The 18,598-nt window shown below is 37.1% G+C and overlaps 1 protein-coding gene across 1 annotated transcript in view; it reads right to left on the bottom strand.

Moving 5' to 3' along the window:
* LOC132294331 (probable histone-arginine methyltransferase 1.3) overlaps positions 1–16,457 on the bottom strand; it is a 54,162-nt gene extending 37,705 nt beyond the window's left edge. The window contains exons 1-9 of the mRNA XM_059792151.1: positions 16,061–16,457; positions 15,797–15,859; positions 15,373–15,475; positions 14,022–14,165; positions 13,653–13,756; positions 13,381–13,479; positions 13,201–13,270; positions 10,115–10,211; positions 1,827–1,881 (exon numbers count right to left, since the gene is read on the bottom strand). Of these exons, the coding sequence (XP_059648134.1) occupies positions 1,827–1,881; positions 10,115–10,211; positions 13,201–13,270; positions 13,381–13,479; positions 13,653–13,756; positions 14,022–14,165; positions 15,373–15,475; positions 15,797–15,859; positions 16,061–16,261 (936 nt within the window). The 5' untranslated portion in view covers positions 16,262–16,457. The remainder of the gene's footprint in view (positions 1–1,826; positions 1,882–10,114; positions 10,212–13,200; positions 13,271–13,380; positions 13,480–13,652; positions 13,757–14,021; positions 14,166–15,372; positions 15,476–15,796; positions 15,860–16,060) is intronic.
* Positions 16,458–18,598: the final 2,141 nt, after the last annotated feature.

An 18,598-nucleotide genomic window follows, 5' to 3' on the forward strand; every position in this document is an offset into this window, starting at 1 on the left:
CTGGTACCGTTTTTCAGAGAATAACCAGCAAGCTTGGAATGGATGACATCCATTCACTAGCTTGTGGGGGAGTGTGGGAAAATACGATTCTTTCCTTGTATAAGGAAATTGTGTACAGGCTGTTAACAGTTAGGGATTTATTAGTTATTGTAATCCCTGATCTCTAGGGATCAGTTTTTTTATATGTATTAATGTATATCTCCAGGATTAGTTAGTTTCCTATAATAGCATTATTCTTTTGTACATATAACAGTGTATTCCCAATTCTTTAATCAATTGATTCAATTACCAATTTCAATAATTTTGTCAGGAAGGCGTGCAGGGTTGCACCTCTTTATATTTGGTGGGGGTTGTGGCATGAGAGGAATAGGAAATCTTTCGAATGACAGGAGTCGTCAGTGTGGGTTATCAAGGCGAATATTTTGCATTCTCTTTATTCTTGGGTTAATGGGAAAAATTGCCCATCTGTAGATAGTTTTTTGGATTTTGTTGACAACTTATCATTGTATTGACGCGTTTGCGTTTTTGTTTTAATTGCCTTGTTAAGGGTTCGCTCCCCTATAAGCGTATTTGTTAAAATATCTTTACTTATCAAAAAAAAAAAAAAAAATTATCTTGGTATATGTTGATGGTATCATCATCACAGGTGATGATAAACCTTGCATTGATAAGGTGAAGAGAGACCTTGGGCACACTTATGAGGTTAACGACTTAGGTCCCCTTCATTTTTTTCTCGGTATTGAGATTGCACGCTCTAGGCATGGCATTTCTCTCTCCCAACGAAAGTATGCACTAGACCTCCTGCAAGGCACTGGTATGCTTGGATGTCGACTTGCTTCATCTCCTATGGACCCGACACATTGTCTTCATGCTGAGTCCAAAGACCTAATTCCAGATCCATCTGCTTATCAGCGTCTTGTTGGTCGCTTAATTTATCTCACAAACACTAGACCTGATCTCACATTTGCAGTTAGTGTTGTCAATCAATTCATGCATGCTCCTCGGACCTCACACTTAGATGCAGTATACCAGATCCTTCAGTACCTTAAGTCCTGCCCAGGAATTGGTTTATTCTATATATCCACACCACTGCCTCTCATATCGTGCTACTCTGATGCTGATTATGCTGGATCTTTGACTGACCGTCGCTCCACTTCAGGTTTCTGTACTTTTCACGGGGTAAATCTAATTTCTTGGAAAAGTAAGAAACAAAGTGCTATGTTTCGTTCTTCTGCAGAGGCCGAATACCGTGCCATGGCTCAAGGCACTTGTGACACTTTTCTGTGATAACCAATCTGCTATTATGCTCGCGTCTGACTCCGTTCTTCATGAGAGGACCAAGCATATTGAGGTTGATGTTCATTTTATCAGAGAGAAAGTGCGCTCATGAGTTACCTGTACTTCCTTCGTTTCCTCTTCTAATCAGCTTGCCGACATGTTCTCGAAGTTAGTGGGACTATCTGCTCTCCGCTGCTCTAGTATTGGCAAGTTGGGCTTAGTTGATATCTTCGCTCCAGCTTGAGGGGGAGTATTGGGAGTAAATTCAGGATTTGATATTATTTTATAGGATTTGATATTATGGTCATCATCTACATCCTACATTAGAGGCATAGGATCTGTGATATGACATACTATATCAGAGGTATAAGATCTGTTATTTGATTACGTTTCCACTCACCATGTAATATATATTTGAGTATGACTAATAACATCTGCAACTGATAACAGCCTTTCTCATGCAACTAATTGAAATCCCGAGGACATATTTGTATCAAAGATAAATTTAAAAGAAAAAGAAAATTGAGAAAATCAATACAAAAACATACCTTATTTGCAATTTCTATGAATAAATATTCATCACTGAATGGCGCCATATGTATTCTACATGAGCAAATAACATTAAAAATCAAAACCAAGAATGACAAACAAAAAGAAAAGTAGATCAAATATAAAAGCAAAAATACATAAATAAAAAGAAAAAAAAAAATATTACAAAAAGAGATTCCTTATTGCTGCACAAGCCAAATCGCAAGTGCATATAAACGTGGGAATAAAACCAGACCAACTCATACGCAAGATATACAAATGAAAGAAACTATTGCTGTAACAAATGTGCAGAAGATAGTCCTAACATCAGATGCATCGAAACAAGCCTTTTATTAGTAATTCTCCATCGAATATGAAAGACTAACTATAGGAAGTTAGAGACTACCCTAAGTGGTCGTGATCTTGAAACGTTTTCATAGCTCATACATCTGTAGCACAGACGGTGCATATTTGATGAATTACTTCTTTTTTTTGATAAGTAATAATAACATAAAAAGGCATTTAAAAGAGGAACGCGTCCCTTTTACAAAAATGGAACCGGGACTAAGGCCCCAAAGAATCCAAAAAAATAATTAAATCATCAGAAGAAGAGTAAGAACTCCTCTTCACATAATTGAAAAGAGAACGAAGAATGTGATGTTTCACCATTGCCGTAGATGACTCTTTATCTTCAAACATTCTACTGTTTCTCTCCTTCCAAATACACCACCAGACACAATGTGGGATAACTCTCCAAAAATCCAAAAATCGCGTACATCCCTTCTCACGCGACAACCTCTCCATACATGAATCAATTCCTTAGTAGATCGTGAATTACTTGCTGAAAGAAGTACTGAGAATATAACTATCTAATAAATCCATAGATACAACCAACCCATTTACGGAAAGGAAAAAAAAAACACTATCTAATAAATCCATAGATGTCGAGATCATACAGCCAAGAGAGCTCCCCACTTCATGATATCAATCTTACTGAGGTAAAGAGCTGTGAAAAGACGAGTGACATAACAGGAACTTGTTGGCAGAATAACATTTGACGTCAGAGCATTATGTACCACTTGGTTCACATTTACTAAAATATTAAACAATTTCAGGGCGAGATTACAATAGAATACCAACAGTGAATCGCAAGACAGCATACCTCAACTTTGGACAGCCTCTCTGCTCTACCAAAGTACAAACTCTCTACCACTTTGAATTCAACTCCATTTTTTATTTGGTGAAAGCCAAACCCAAGGATGACCAATCTTGCACTAAGAGAAATGAATGAAAATGGTAGGGTCACCTAATTCAGGACTAACAAGTTCCAAAAGAATATAATGAGGATTTGGTATATCTTCATAGGGTTGTGTAAATATAGCTATCTATACACGAACAACAAACACCAAACAAGGCCAACAACAGAACGGTGGATAAAGATGATTCTTTATGATGAGTTTTGGGATAATGCATCGAGTAGATGTTTAATTGAAAAGTCATGCCTTATAAATTAAGAGAAAATGAAAGAGCTCTTCAATCAATTAGCATGCGCCTTAATGGAAGAGTTATCAGTTGTTAATCTTCCCTAAGATCTACAAAAAAAAACCTAAATCAAATAAGAGGCCTCAAATTTATGGAAATCGTGAGATCATCTATATGATGATTGATGGGTTCCAGAAAAAAATATAAGGAAGTTGTGCTAAATCGTAGACTCCTATGAGGAGTTTCAGAAATGGACCAAGTAGAAAGAAGACATTTCATCCCTAATAGCTGGTGGGGGTCTAAGAAGTCAAAAATGTTAATCAATTGTTGATTTATCGCTTCAGTTGTAGGCAATTTGGTGTTGGTAGCTGGCTGGAGAGGAGCCAAGGTGAGTAAAAGAAATTGAGGAAAATTGCAGGCTACCCTTTTGCCTTGACTAGTATGCATGTAATACAAGGAACAGGCACTTGAAGGTGGAGACTCTTATGATTTCAGGTTGAATACTGTTTTTTTGAGCCCATTGTACTACATTCTTCTCTCATAATTGATTCCATATAGAGTCTTCGGAAGAACTGAATTATATCTTCCCATACCAATTTTGTGGTTTTTCTCATGTTTACATGAGTTTATGCACCATGAACCCTTTAGTGAAAGTCATCTATAAAAAGAAAGAAACAAGATGTTTTGGTTAAAAAGTAGTGCTACAAGACTGTTAAAATCCTACAAGAACATGAGAGGAACATGAAGCCTCTATTTTTTTTTTTTTTTTTTTTAGATAAGTAAAATTTTATAAAGAAAGCGCTCAGAAGGGGAGCGAAACCCAAATACAAACAAAAGGCCAAAAAGCGCCTCAAGCCTTCAAAGAGGCCAAAAAACAACAATCTCCTCTATAGATCGACAATCTCTCCCTGAAACCCAACAAAAAAGGGTGGAAATAATAGAAAACTTAAGCATAGAAGAAGGCTTCTCCTTTCCATCGAAATAGCGCCTATTTCTCTCGAACATGAAGCCTCTAATTCAATTGGAGAGTAATGCTGTCAAGGGCTCCTGCCTTCCCATAATTCATGAGCACCACTCGGTGCATCGTACTGAAACTCCTCATAAAGAGTCTCTTTAGTCTTATTTGGTCTCCGTAGTTTTGTGAAACAAATTCTTATGTTTAGATACTTTCATGATGATTTACCAAAATCCCGATAATAATTATATAACTTGTCAATCATGAAATGGATGACTTGCCATTTTCATTCTTTTCTTTTAGTGCAAGCCCCTCAGATTTGGTTTTCACCAAATGAAAAGTGGTCTTGATGATTGAATTGGCACAAAATTCACATTTAGATCAAGCAAGGCAGACCCAAGTTGAGGTGTGCAGTCTAAGGAATTATTCTTGGTATTCTATTGGTAATCTCTTCCCTCAGATTGTCAACATTTCAGAAATTGGGTCCTTTCATGGTTCCATCCAAATGAGTATCAGACAGCCAAGGAGATACATGGATATGATTTTACAATTTTTTTTTTTTTTTTGACAAGTAAAGATGTATTAAAGAGCGTTCAAAAGGGGAACGCATCCAAGTACAACAAGCCAAACGTGAGAAAGAAAGAAATACAGAAAAACATAAACAAGGGATTAAGGACCCAGGGATCCTAAGAGATCAATCATCTCATCCAATGATGAACAACTTCCCCCCCCTCCCCCAGCATAAAAGACATCTAATGATACTGTATTTTAGCATTCCTACGGGAGATTCCTCCCCCTCAAAAGATCTACTATTACGTTCCTTCCAGATGCACCACCAAATGCATAGTGGTACTGCCCTCCAAAAATGAATAACGTGAGGACGCATACCACACCCTCTCCATGAGTCAATCAAACCTCTCGTAGACCAAGGCATGACCCACTGTATACCAAACAGAACAAAGATGAGACTCCAACAGTCGTGGGCCACCTGACAATGTAAAAGAAGATGATTAATTGACTCTTCATCCCTCTTGCACATACAGCACCAATTGACCGCTACCTATCTTCTCCTTCTAAGGTTGTCAAGGGCAAGAATCTTGCCCCAAACGGCAGTCCAAACAAAAAAAGCCACCTTTAAGGGAGCCTTCAACCGCCGAACAGTCTTCAAAGGAAAATCAGCCCTTGAGAAACCCGAGAGGCAGCTGAAGAAAGCGGAAGAAAGATTGGACCTCAAATCTCCCCTGGGGAGAGGGGGACCCAAATGAGGGAATCTGGGCCGCCCCCATTAATCGTTTGTCTATACAGCAGGTCCAACAAGTCCGCAATGTCATCCAATTCCCAATCCTGAACATGTCGCTGAAAACGCACATCCTAAGTGATCCTCCCGCTATCAAGCCAATAATAGTCGACCACCCAAGCGTGTCCGCCAACAGCAATCCTAAATAACTTGGGAAACAAAGAAGGCAACGAATGTTAGCCACACCATACATCCTCCCATAGCCTAATATCACTGCCGTCTCGAACTCTAAATCTGATATGCTTGGAGAAATCATCCCATCCCTTCCGGATAAAGTTCAGAACACCCACACCAGCAGCGGACGATCTAACCACTCGGGAGCACCACCCACCTCTCTCCTCCCCAAAGCGGCAAGATATAACCCTCCTCCATAACATAGTTAAACTTATCCCCAAGCCACCCCAAAGGAAATTCGGCTGAAGCTTCTCTATCCTTTCGGCCACTGAGACTGAATCTAAAAAAAAGAGAGAAAATATGTACGAAGACTTGACAATGTACTTTTCATAAGAGTGATCTTCCCCCATTTGGACAAATATTGTTTCTTCCACACGGCGAGCCTCTTCTCAAATCTGTCAATCACAAGATTCCAAACCCCCACCCTTATCGACGGTGAACCCAGGGCAATCCCAAGTAAGAGATGGGGAAAGACGAGACCCCACACCCTCGAACCATTGTAAGATTGAAAATGTCCTGCACCTCCCCCACTGAGACTAGAGTACTCTTCCCCACATTTACTTTTAGGCCAGAAACGGCCTAGCACACCAAAACACACCTCAGATATCTCATCTGCAACACATCTATATCACAAAACACCAAAGTATCATCCGCAAAAAGCAAGTGGGAGATTTCGAGCTGATGATCCAAATCTCTCCCCACCCTGAAGCCCCTATAATGAACCTCAAGTCCACAGCCCTCCTCAACAACATGCTGAGAGCCTCCATAACAATGATAAACAGAAACGGCGAGAGAGGGGGTCACCTTGTGTCAATCCACGTGAACTGCCAAAAAAGCCAGACGGAACCCCGTTCACTAGAACCAAGAACCTCACAGTTGAAATACCAAACTCAATCCACTTCCTCCATTTCTCCCCGAAGCCCAACCTCTCCAACATATAGAGCAGAAAACTCCATATACATAATCATAGGCTTTCTCAACATCAAGCTTACAAAGAACTCCTGGAATACCACTACGCAATCTAGCATCCACACACTCACGGGTAATAAGAGAAGAATCCAGGATCTGTCGACCACTAATAAAGGCATTTTGGGATTCGGAAATAACTCCATCCAATACATCCCTCAATCTCAAAGCAAGGACTTTAGCTATAAGTTTGTACATACATCCCACCAAACTAGTCAGTCTAAAATCCTTCACGTCGGATGCCCCACCCTTCTTAGGAATAAGAGCGATGAAAGTTACATTCAAAGATTTCTCAAATCTCTCGTGAGAATAGAATTCCTGGAATGTACCCATCACCGCTTCCCTGACAACACCCCAACTTGCCAACAAAAATCTCATAGTGAAGCCATCCAGACCCGGGGCTTTATCGCCATTGCAACTTTTGAGCGCTGTCAATACTTCCTCTTCAATAAATGGAATCTCCAAGCCATCTCTATCCATGTTTGAGATCATATCGAAGTGTAAACCTCCAAGCCGAGGCCTCCACCTATACGTCTCAGTGTACAATCGCTAATAATACGAGGCAATCCCCCTACACACCTCATCCTCTCTACATAACTCCACCCCATCCACACAAATCCTCCCAATGTGGTTGCCCTACCCATGAGCATTAGCCAACCTATGAAAGAACCTTGTATTACGATCACCCTCCTTAAGCCATAAAGCCCTGGACTTCTGACGCCACGAGATCTCCTCCAAAATAGCAATCTCCGCCTGACATTCCGCTCTCCGATGCCTCCGAGTCTCCTCAATACTCCATCTACCTTCCAACCAATCGATCTCTACAATCTCAGCAGGAGCCCTGTTCTTCCTCCACTCCAAGTTCTTAAACACCTCCTTATTCCACTTTTAATTTCTGTCTTCAAGAACTGAAGCTTTCCTGCCAACACGAAACTCGAAGTACCAATGGTTGTAGCCTCATCCCACCAAGAACGTACTTTCCCCTAGAAGTCGTCTACTCTGAGCCACATGTTCTCAAACCGAAAGGGTGTACCCCGGGATCTCATCCCCCCACAATCCAACAACAACAGAATGTGATCCGAGACTGGTCTAGCCAAAGCTGTTTGAACCACATCCGGAAACCTCTCCTCCCAATCCCCAGAAACCAAAAATATGTCTAGCCGTGATGTAGGACAAAGGACAGGCTCAAATAGAAGAAAGTAAATAAGAGTTATGGGCTGGAAATTCAAAAACAAAGCTAAGATTCAGAGTTTGTTAGTAGAAAAGAAGGATTGAAAATAACAAAGAAAAGCATATTGGAATCACTCCAATAGGACCTAGGTATCACATCTAGAGAAGGCCTCACACCCTCAGAATTTGTGAATCACTCACAAAGAAATCTTAAAGAATAATTTTATTCAATCACACGCTGAGTATTCAGAGTTACATAGTATCCTTTTTATAATAAAAGATGACCCTTGGATTACCCTATAATGGAGGTAATCAAAAGTTGACTCTAACTTAATAAAGTAACAAATAATTTAATTGATGCAATTTAATCCAATTATGCAATTTACCAAAACAATGCAGATTTTCTATCATTAATGCAATTACCAAAATAATGAAATTTGACCAAACCCCCTAATAATACAATTTACCAAAATGATGCAAATTCACCATAATTAATGCAATTACTAAACTAATGCAATTTGACCAAACCCCCTAATTATGCAAGACTCCAAGTGGACCCCATCGTCTAGCATGTGCCAAATATAAAGGTTTGAGCTCTAGAATCCTTCTTGCCACGCCTTTTAAATACTTTAAAAGGCTGATGCCACTGTTCTCTACCAAGCCGTGGAGAGTACCATACTCCCTACCACTAGACCAAGTGAATGACACACCCTCCATGGGATTATCAATGAGATGATGGCTATCAATGAACTCTGAAAAAGTGCTCCATATCAGAAGACCATCTTCCTCCAGTAGATCTCTCCAAGGGGGATCTGACTGCATTAAAATCCCCACTGACACACCACGGAAGGGCCCACAAATCCTTCACAGAACTGCGTTCGTGCCAAAGGATGTGTCTCTCCTCATCATCCACAAGACCATACACACTGGAAAAGGTCCACCTAAAACCATCCTCATCCATAACAATGACACAAGAGATGGAGAATCTCCCCCTCCATACACCCACCCTTGACACCCATCTCCTGTCCCACATAACAAGAACACCACCCCCCCAAAGTGCCCACGACATCCAGCGCTTCCCACTCGACAAATCCTCCACCCCAAAGACTCCTCACCACCCTATCCAACATAGAATCAAACTTGGTTTCTTGTAAACAAACAACCTAAGCATACGATTAAATCTAAGAAATGAAAACACGAGACACAAACACAATACCACATTATATGACATGGATCTATTGACAAAACAAATTCAGAAAAAGTAGGATATGGAAATGCAGAGGACATTGCAATATAAAGATATTTTTTTATATGAATTACATATAGACAAATATAGAATTGTATAATTGTAATTAATATTCTTTTTTAACTTTTATATCAACAATTGCATCACACTGGAAGACAAAGTCAACAAATATCATATAAATAATTTTTGGTGTACACTATTACTTCGGTATATTTTTTTCCCCTACTTGAACCCTGACCTTATACTTTTGGAAGGTGAGGAAGTACCACTAGGCTACATCCCTTGTCAATATACCATCTCCTATTTAAAACAATATTTATTTTGTATACTAAAAAGTGCTCAGATAGGGTCATTTCTTGGTACAGTAATAATATCCTCAACTGTAAGCAAGAGAAAGTGGGTTCAAATCTTGAGAGTGGTCACTTTGTGCAAATAATGTAAAATGTTAGGTCTGTATCTAATCTATCCCTCCCATCAATCTCGATTCACAGAACACTCTGGGTGACGAGCCTTATGACCCTTGGTAAAAAGTGTTCAGATTATGCATGAAATAATTTGACCATGTATACTAGAAAAATACGTAAGTAAAAATAAAAACTTAAGACATGTATGCATGGTATCCAACAAGTTTCCATCTACGTCTGGAAAAGTTTTGTATTCAACAAAATTTTGGAGATGGATATGGTTCCTCCTAAGAAGTTTGTGTGTTTCATAGTACAATACAGGAAAAACTTATACTCAGAAGTGACATAGCAGTATACTAGAACCAAAGATGAAATATGAAACCATATACAGCAGCACTTTGGCAAACAAACAGCATAAAGAACATTAAGATGAAAGTATGATTTTGAATTCTCCGAATTACTTAGAAGCATCATTCATAAATCAATTTTTGAGTGCTGCAAAAAATAACGGCAATCTAAGGCATGATCATAACAGTTTTAGTTAAAGCTAGAATGATTAAGAGTGAAAACTATGAAATTATTAAGGGGGAGAAAGGCATTACAAGTACAATCACCTTCCAACCGTAGGAAACATTTTTCCATTAGGAACAAGAAACCGATCTCTTGCAATTACATAGGACTCCAGCATTCTCTCATTGATTAACAAGGTTCCTGCAAAGAGGAGAAATGTGATAAATCAAACTTGCTTCAGTGCAATCTAACACCTTTAGCTACAACATCAAGCACTAAAGTTTCTACAAGGAAGAGAGTTGTTCTTATAAACCAAAAGAGTAACAAGGAGGAGACAAGATCATAGAATAGAAAGACACCTCAATTAACATATAATGAGCAAATTAGCAGGAAATTTTTCAACAACGATGAAAAAACATATATATCCAAAAAGAGTTTTTTGACATGATGCACGAATACCATATGAGGTCATACAGAAAACAGAGGAAATATGGTTAGACTACCTGAGCCAAGACAAAGGTATCAGTATGGCAGTGTTGGTAGTAAGATACGATACCATATACCCAATAATTCAGTTTCCAATTATTTATATAGATAACAAAATAACAAGAAAGCCCCAAAAGTTAAAGAGAACCCAATGAGGTCCAAGCACTTTAAAAAACCATACACGGGCACCGCTCAACAAGGATCTACACAAACAACCAGATGTCCCTTCTGAAACAATTCTCAATTCAACCAGCTCCACGCCCAATATAGTACTTCAAAAAACTGCTTGGTTCTTTATTTTCGTGTGGGCCAAAACCTTTTTTTTTTTTTTTGACAAGTCATATTTCATTAAAAGCGTTCAAAGTGGAGTGCACCCATGCAAAAAACATACAGAAGAAGCCTTGTACCCTCACACTATCCAAAAAATTAACATAATCAATATACATAAGTCACCTTTTACCCAATGAATAAAAAACTCAAAATAGTGTGCTTTATCACCCAAATCGGGGTGCTTCCACAACCTGTCAACCTCAAAGGATCTCAAATTTTTCCACTTCCACATACCCCACCAAATGCATAACAGGCTTGCCTTCCAAGCGTCTCTAGCTTGTCCTCCAAACATCTCTAACTTGCCTTCCCACAACCCCTCCAAGACTTAAGAGGTTCCAAAGCATTAGCCAAAGCCACTCATTGCATTCCAAAAATAACCAAAAGCATAGATCAAGTGTCTCTCGCAATTAGGCAATGCAATATGCAATGATTGACAGTCTCTTCACCCCTCTATCAATGCAACAACAATTTGATGCCTCTTTTCTAGATTTTCCATGGCCAATATTCCCCCCAACGCCATTGACCACTCAAAGAAAGCCACCTTAAGAGGGGCTTTTCTCCTCCATACCTCTTTCCATGGAAATGCAATCTTAGAATCACCTTACAGAACCTGGTAGAACAATAATTTTACTGCAAACCCACTGTGCCCAACTCCCATCCAACACCACACATCATCACCCTTCATATCCAAAGCCTACAGGTATAACAAGCCAAAGAAGGCTTTAACCCTATTCTAGCTCCCAGTCCTAAACGATCCAACAAATTAGAAATCCCATGTCACCGCATTGTCATCAAACATTCGCACACTGTGCAATGTTTGTCAACCACCAACCTGAACAATCTAGGGAATCGATGAGCAAGGGATCTATCATCACACCAGGCATCCAACCAAAATCTGATGCGTTAAAACACTATCAAGAGACATTTAAGTATTCCATAGTCTTGCAAATAATCAACTGAGAACAGAAATCTCTTAGAAATGGATGCATCACCCAATATAAACTAAATCTCTTCCAAAAAGAACAAGCACTATACATCCAACAATAAAGGGCAATAAACCTAGATATGATTGATTCATTATTTAATACATACATGCGAAGGAATTAAAAATAGTAGTGAGGAAGCTGAGCATACAATAATCTTTATTCTGAATTAGGCACAAAGCATGCAAGAAGAATTTATAAAAACTTATTAAGAAAGAGAGTGATGAAAATATTAGAGCGCTCACATTGCATGGAGAGGATGGAGTTCAATACCCCGCATCTCCAACTCAACAAATCTTTTGAGAGCCGTTGCCTGGTTCAATGGTTAAACGCGTGAGCTTCTCCGGTGCACTTCCCTCTTAGGTGCTTTTAATAAAACTTTACTTATCGGGAAAAAAAAAAAAAAAAAAGATGAAAAATATATTGGTTGGGAGAGTGATTATTGATCTTTCCATGGGGTGTTTACGTACACTTATATATATCGTTGCATGGTTGGGCTGTTAATTGCTAAGTTGTAAGCTCACCCCCGTCCTTTTTTCCAATATCTCAAGTAATTAAAGTTTGAAGGTTGTCGAGATATTGAGAGCATAAATTGGTGATTTGAATTTATTTTTTTCTTCTATGTTTTGAGGATTTTAAAAGGGCTTTGATGTATTATTTTCTGAGAGATTGAAATAAATTCTAATGGTTTTACCTTAGTTAATTATTAGTCATTGCAATATTTTCCAATCTGGCATACGATAATGGTTGTTAGTCTGTTGCAATGAGATTTGTTACCCAAATCAAGCACCATATTTGGGTATAGGACAAGATGTCCTTATATCAAATTTGGGGAAGTGAAAAGGGGGGTGAATAGATCTTAATTGTTTGAACAACTAATTTTAACTACTTTTTTCAGAATTGGAACAATATACCGGAAATTCAAAATTTCACTAGCTAAAAGCAAGTAAATCAATCCATTCATTGTGATTAAACAAGATGAAGACACAATTTTTATGCAAAATCCTCAAACTTATGCAAAACTCTCCACTCGAGTCTTAGCCAATGTCAACCAACAGATCCGCTCTTCACGCGATCCGCTTCTTCTCTCCATGACTAGTTGTCCAAGCTAGCGTTCATTTTGCCCTTGGATGCAGCTTTAGCTTCCAATTTTTACCCTTTGACTAAGGTAAACTATCTAACTAACAACTCAATTTCATCAGTCTATGAAAACCTATCAAAGCTAAAGTTAATTACTCAACAACAACCCCTCGAGGGCATAAAGGAACATTTAACTAGCTAAAGTTCAACAATTACCATGAAAAAAAAAAAAAAAAAAGCATGGCCATAGATGTTTAGTATGATAGAAATTGTTTGTTTACTAGAAAAACAAAAGAATACAATAAGCTTACCCATTGGCTCAGAAATTAAAATATCTGCTTTCTCAGGCAATTCAACTTCTTCAACTTTACCCTTGATTACCTATAATTTTGATTATATAAATCCCCAAAAAAATTGTGATAACGGTCCAATAATCAAAATAGCAAGTAGGAAAAAATATGTAACAAAACAAAATAAACAATAAAAAATACCGTAATTCTTTGACCAAGTGATGGGTTTCCTGCAATAAGTTTGCGGGCATATTCTGCCATTTCAGATGCTTCCACGGCATAAACATGTTTTGCACCAGCCTAATCCAAGAAAGAGAAAGAGAGAGAGAGAGAGAGAGAGAACAGGACATCACTCCACAAGACACCCCACAAAAATGTTTGTGCCCTTTTATGTTGCCATGCACAAACACAGAAATTGCATGTAAATCACGCAATGCGTAATAAACATTGTTGATAAAAAAGGCTAAGGAAACCTGAGCAGCAAATAGTGACAAAATACCGCTACCAGCACCAACATCAACCACCACACGACCAATAAAATCTGCACGATTCTCAATGACTGCAGCATAATAGCTTCCTGAAACAAGCACATTTACAATGTCAAGTGACACTTCACTAGTGGACGCCATTAATGCTCAACTAAGATGTACTCATCTTTACAAGTTTGAATACAAGGAAAAAGCTTGCCAAGATAAAATACATTTTAGCAGCACAATGGAGCACATCATCCTTTAACAAAGAATTTTAACATTCTGGGTTAGATGAACATTTGACTATGAAACTGGAGATTAAATACTTATAATTTTGAAAGGGAGCAAAAAATTACAGCTTGGTGATATAACCTGTCCTCACATAATCCTGCAACATATTTTGCTGATGTAGCAGCTGTCCATAATAATGGAAATACATTTTAGCAGAAGATGCCTCTATCTTGTTGTCAAACTTGCTTTTAGAAGGTAATAGTGTTCCATTTTGAAGACGAGATCCTGAAAGGGAAAATAACAAACAGTTAGATCCTTCACACTATAATGAGCATCTGCTTTTGAGTCAAAACCTTATTTCAGGTGGTTGTAAACCCATGTTTTTAATATAAAAGATGCTAGCTGCAAAAGATCTGAAGAACCAGTGCAGAAAAAAACATCTTCACAAAACAGAGAAACACAGCTTCTAACATTTTTAAGCAAACAAACATATTGGTGGAAATTTAGAGACATTATACAACATCTACTTAAGATGTGTGCACAAATCTGTATATGTGGACAACCGCTGCAAATGCACATGTATTCTACTCTTTCTCCATTGTGCTGGGACCTTTGAGCTATTCTACAACAGATAATACAACTTCTACAAAGATGTAGAGGTGGTAATTAACAATATACAAGTGAATACTTTAATTATGCTAATTTCTGGCCTAGGAATAAATTTGATGCCACTTATTTCTAGAACAGTTATGGCTGTGATTTATAGATTTTGCCATGGAGAAGTTTGGCAAGGATAAACAGGACATTGCAAAGTAAGAACTGATCTGTACCGTCATTTTTTTGTTGATTAATCATAGTTTATTACATTTGAGGGGATCATCTTTGTATGCTAGTTCTTATCTACTTCAGTTAGAATACTAAGTGTGAGTAATTGTTGAAGATTGGTTTGTAGTGTTGAAGTGTCAAACATAACGGTGTTGCCGTTGAGTCAGCTTAAATTTGCCAATTTAGATATATAGAGATGGAATTGGCTTAATATGAAAACCTCAATGAGTTGTAGAGCAGTTGAAATTTAATATCTCTAGAGATGATAAGTGTCAGATTGATTGGTGATTTAGTCTAAGTGCTAGTTTCTGGGGCGATTTGTGTGTTGCGGAAACTATTTAATGATGGCAGAACAGTGAGATGGTAATTGGAACTTATGGAGAGGACGTGACATATAATTGTTCGCAAGCCAAAAGATGTAGACATGATTTAATTATTAGGAAATTGAATTGTGCATCTCCTTTGTCCTTCACCTGTTGTTCCTTTGATGTTAGTTCTTCCCTTTTCAAGTTGGGTCGTTTTCTTTTCATGCAAGATTAAATCTTCTTTTTTTCTTTTCAGTTGATGTCACCCCTACGCTTAAACCTAGTCATATATACAAAACTTCACGTGGCATAATATACCAATGAATTTCGGGAAGAATTATGAGAGAGACAAAAAGAATCACCTTCGTCAACAGCTTCCTTCTTCCATTGCTCAATCGCACAATGGAAGGCCCTGCTTTGCTCCTCCTTTGTAAATTGAATGGTTATTCCTCTTGAACAGGTTTTCTGGTTCAAAGATAAAGATATTAACAGAAATATACATCTAATAGATAATTTACATATATATGTATATATATATACCAATCAAATTGTAAATAGTGAATACTATTTACAGGTGTATCAACTTTTCAAGTATGACTTCGATAAATACCGAGAATAATATTCATACCAGGGATTCTAGTGTACCATATTTTCAAGCAAGTAAAACAAATAAAAGAAAAAGAGAAAACATTATAATGCCAAAGCAAGATAAATTAAAAACTCATTTTTTTCCATATATTAGATGAGAGAACCGATCAGCTCTGACGAACTCTGGGAATTTCATACCTCCTTACTGGTTTCAGAAACTTCTGATATGCATACTGATTGAACAGGGCTTAACTTGAAAAACTGTAATAATAGATGAATAAATAAATTAATAAATAAGTAAATAATGAAATAACCCTCTCAAATGCATTGCATTGCATTATAAGCATCCTTTCAAAAAAAATCATAGCAATTTCTAAATGTAAAAATGATAAAAGCATAAGTGATATTCATCCCTATTCAATATGCAAACTTAAATCGTATAACCTCAAGAGAAATGGTAACCTGTGCATTACGAAGATCAACGTTAATAGAAACATCTGGCTCAGATTCTTGGTGGAATTGAAGCTCAGGGACGCCAGAATCACTGCTGAAACGAGCAACAACAGGCGAAAAAGAATACGTTGATGAAGTCACCGACAGCTGAGATACAGAGGCCAAAGTGAACTCCTTTTGTTTGTAATTTTGCCCTAGGGAAGCCTCCATTGCTGCAATCTTCAAGCGCAGACTTCACAGTGATGTGTGTTTATATATATATATATATATTATACGTATATATTCGTATATGTGCAGTGTAAAAGTAAATTAGGGTTTCTGTGGGGGCTGAACAAAAGCGCCGAGTGGGAGAATTTAGAACAGCCAATTGAAGAGCTATAAAAGTAATCGACTTCTCCACTTTGTACTATTAGTACCACAGTAGTTTATATAGATACGATCTTTTATAGACACACACGCGCGCGCATATATATATATATATATATATGGAAAGGCGAGTCGTAGTGAATACTTAATTTGCGGTAAAGTTTTGTTAATTTGTTTTAGAGTTTTATAAAAATTAAAGTTTTGTTAATTTGTTTTAGAGTTTTATAAAAATTAAAGTTTTGTTAATTTGTTTTAGAGTTTTATAAAAATTATTTAAATATATTCTTATAGAATGTGATAGAGTTTTATTCTAAATAAAATAAGTAATTTGTGGTAGAATTTTATATAAATTATTTATTTTCTTTAAATATATATATCATTGTCTAATTAGATTTTTTTTTATTAAAAAACTCATAATAAAAGATAATTTGTAGTAGAGTTTTAAAAAAATTATTTTATTTTTTATACCAATTATTAAATATTTTTTATATTAATAATTCTTATCTAGTTATATTATATTTTATTAAAAAAATTCATAATATATACATAAATAGGTAATTTTTATTATAATTTTATATAAACTCTTTTAAAAAAATATTTTATTTTCTTTAAATATATCGTTGTCTAATTAGATTTCCTTCATCAAAAAACTCACAATAAATAGATAAAAATAAGTTATATGTGATAGAGTTTTAAAGAAAATAAATTCCTCCTTCATTGCATGTGCATGAACCATTTGTCGAAAAAGTTTTGAAAAATGATTTGAGAAATTCTTGTATTGAAAGTGATTCAAAGAAAGATTTTGAAAAAGATTTTGGGTCAAAATCTCCATTTTCGGATGCCTTAAAAGGATTCATTTCTCTTGAAAAACAAAAGACCAAGGCCAATGAAATAATTGAAATGTTTAGGTAAGTGAAGATAAATCTTCCACTCTTTGATGCAATTAAACAAATTCTAGTTTATGCCAAATTTTTGAAAGATCTTTGCACCCAAAAGAGGAAGAACAAAGGCCACCAAAGAAAGTGATCTTGACCGAGCAAGTAAGCTCTATTTTGCAACATAATACTCTTCCAAAATTTAAAGACTCCGGTTCACCTACTACTTCTTGCATCGTTAGTGACCATGTCATTAACCGAGCTCTTCTAGATTTAGGAGCAAGTGTTAACCTTCTTCCATATTCGATGTATGTTCAATTGGGCTTAGGAGACTTAAAACCAACGTCGGTAGTTTTGCAACTAGCTGACCAATCCATCAAAAAGCCTCAGGGTATTATTGAGGATGTGTTCATTAAAATTGATAAATTCTTTTTTCTGGTCAATTTCGTTGTCATTTACACGAAACCGATCCCAAATCCCAAGAGCCAAATTCTCGTTATCCTTAGCCATCCCTTCTTGGCAACCACAAATGCCAACATCAATTGTAGGATGGGAATAATGAAAATTTCATTTGGGCATATAAAGGTGAAATTGAACATATTTAATCCAACCCCGAGTTCAATAGACAAGCATAAAGAAGTGTGTGTTGTGGAAAGTGTCTTGAAAATGAAATTTAAAAAGTTGAGTCTTTGCTTGAGGTTGAAAACTTCAATGATTTGTCTTCCAAAATGATTTTAAGGAATAAAGTTTTAAAACCAAGTGTTGATAGGGCATGGAAGCCTAAGAGTTGCATTGACAAAGGACCATCAATTTCCTTTGAATCAAATCCAACGAGTTCTTTAGGGAACAATTTGTTGGGTGGGATTTAAAAGGCCATTCACCCCATCAAGGAGGGGATGCCCAACAAGATTTTTGATACGAGCTAAAAGAGCCCAACGTCTTGCTAGAGACGTTAAAGACTAATGCAATTCGTAGGGTTTGATAACCCTATTCCTCCCTCATTTCTGTTTTTATGTGTTTCTGCGTTGTCTAGATATGAGTTGCATTGAAAAATCCAGCTTGAGAGCCATTTTCTGCATTTTGAGTACTGCCAATGAGGTTTCGATCAATCGAACTCCAATTCGATTGATCAAAGTTCCACTTAGATCGATCGAATCACCTGGGTTGAGGACCTTTCAAATTCCATTTCGATCGATCAAGGTTAAGTTCAATCGATAGAAATCCATTTTAGATCGATCGAAGTTAAGGGTTCAATCGATCAAAGTCCTTCAATCGATCGAAAATGCGTCATTTGAATTTTTCGGAA

The sequence above is a fragment of the Cornus florida genome, unplaced genomic scaffold (assembly GCF_030987335.1).
Source record: "Cornus florida cultivar Cherokee Brave unplaced genomic scaffold, ASM3098733v1 CherokeeBrave_3.0.0_Hap2_Chr01, whole genome shotgun sequence".
Lineage (NCBI taxonomy): Eukaryota > Viridiplantae > Streptophyta > Magnoliopsida > Cornales > Cornaceae > Cornus > Cornus florida.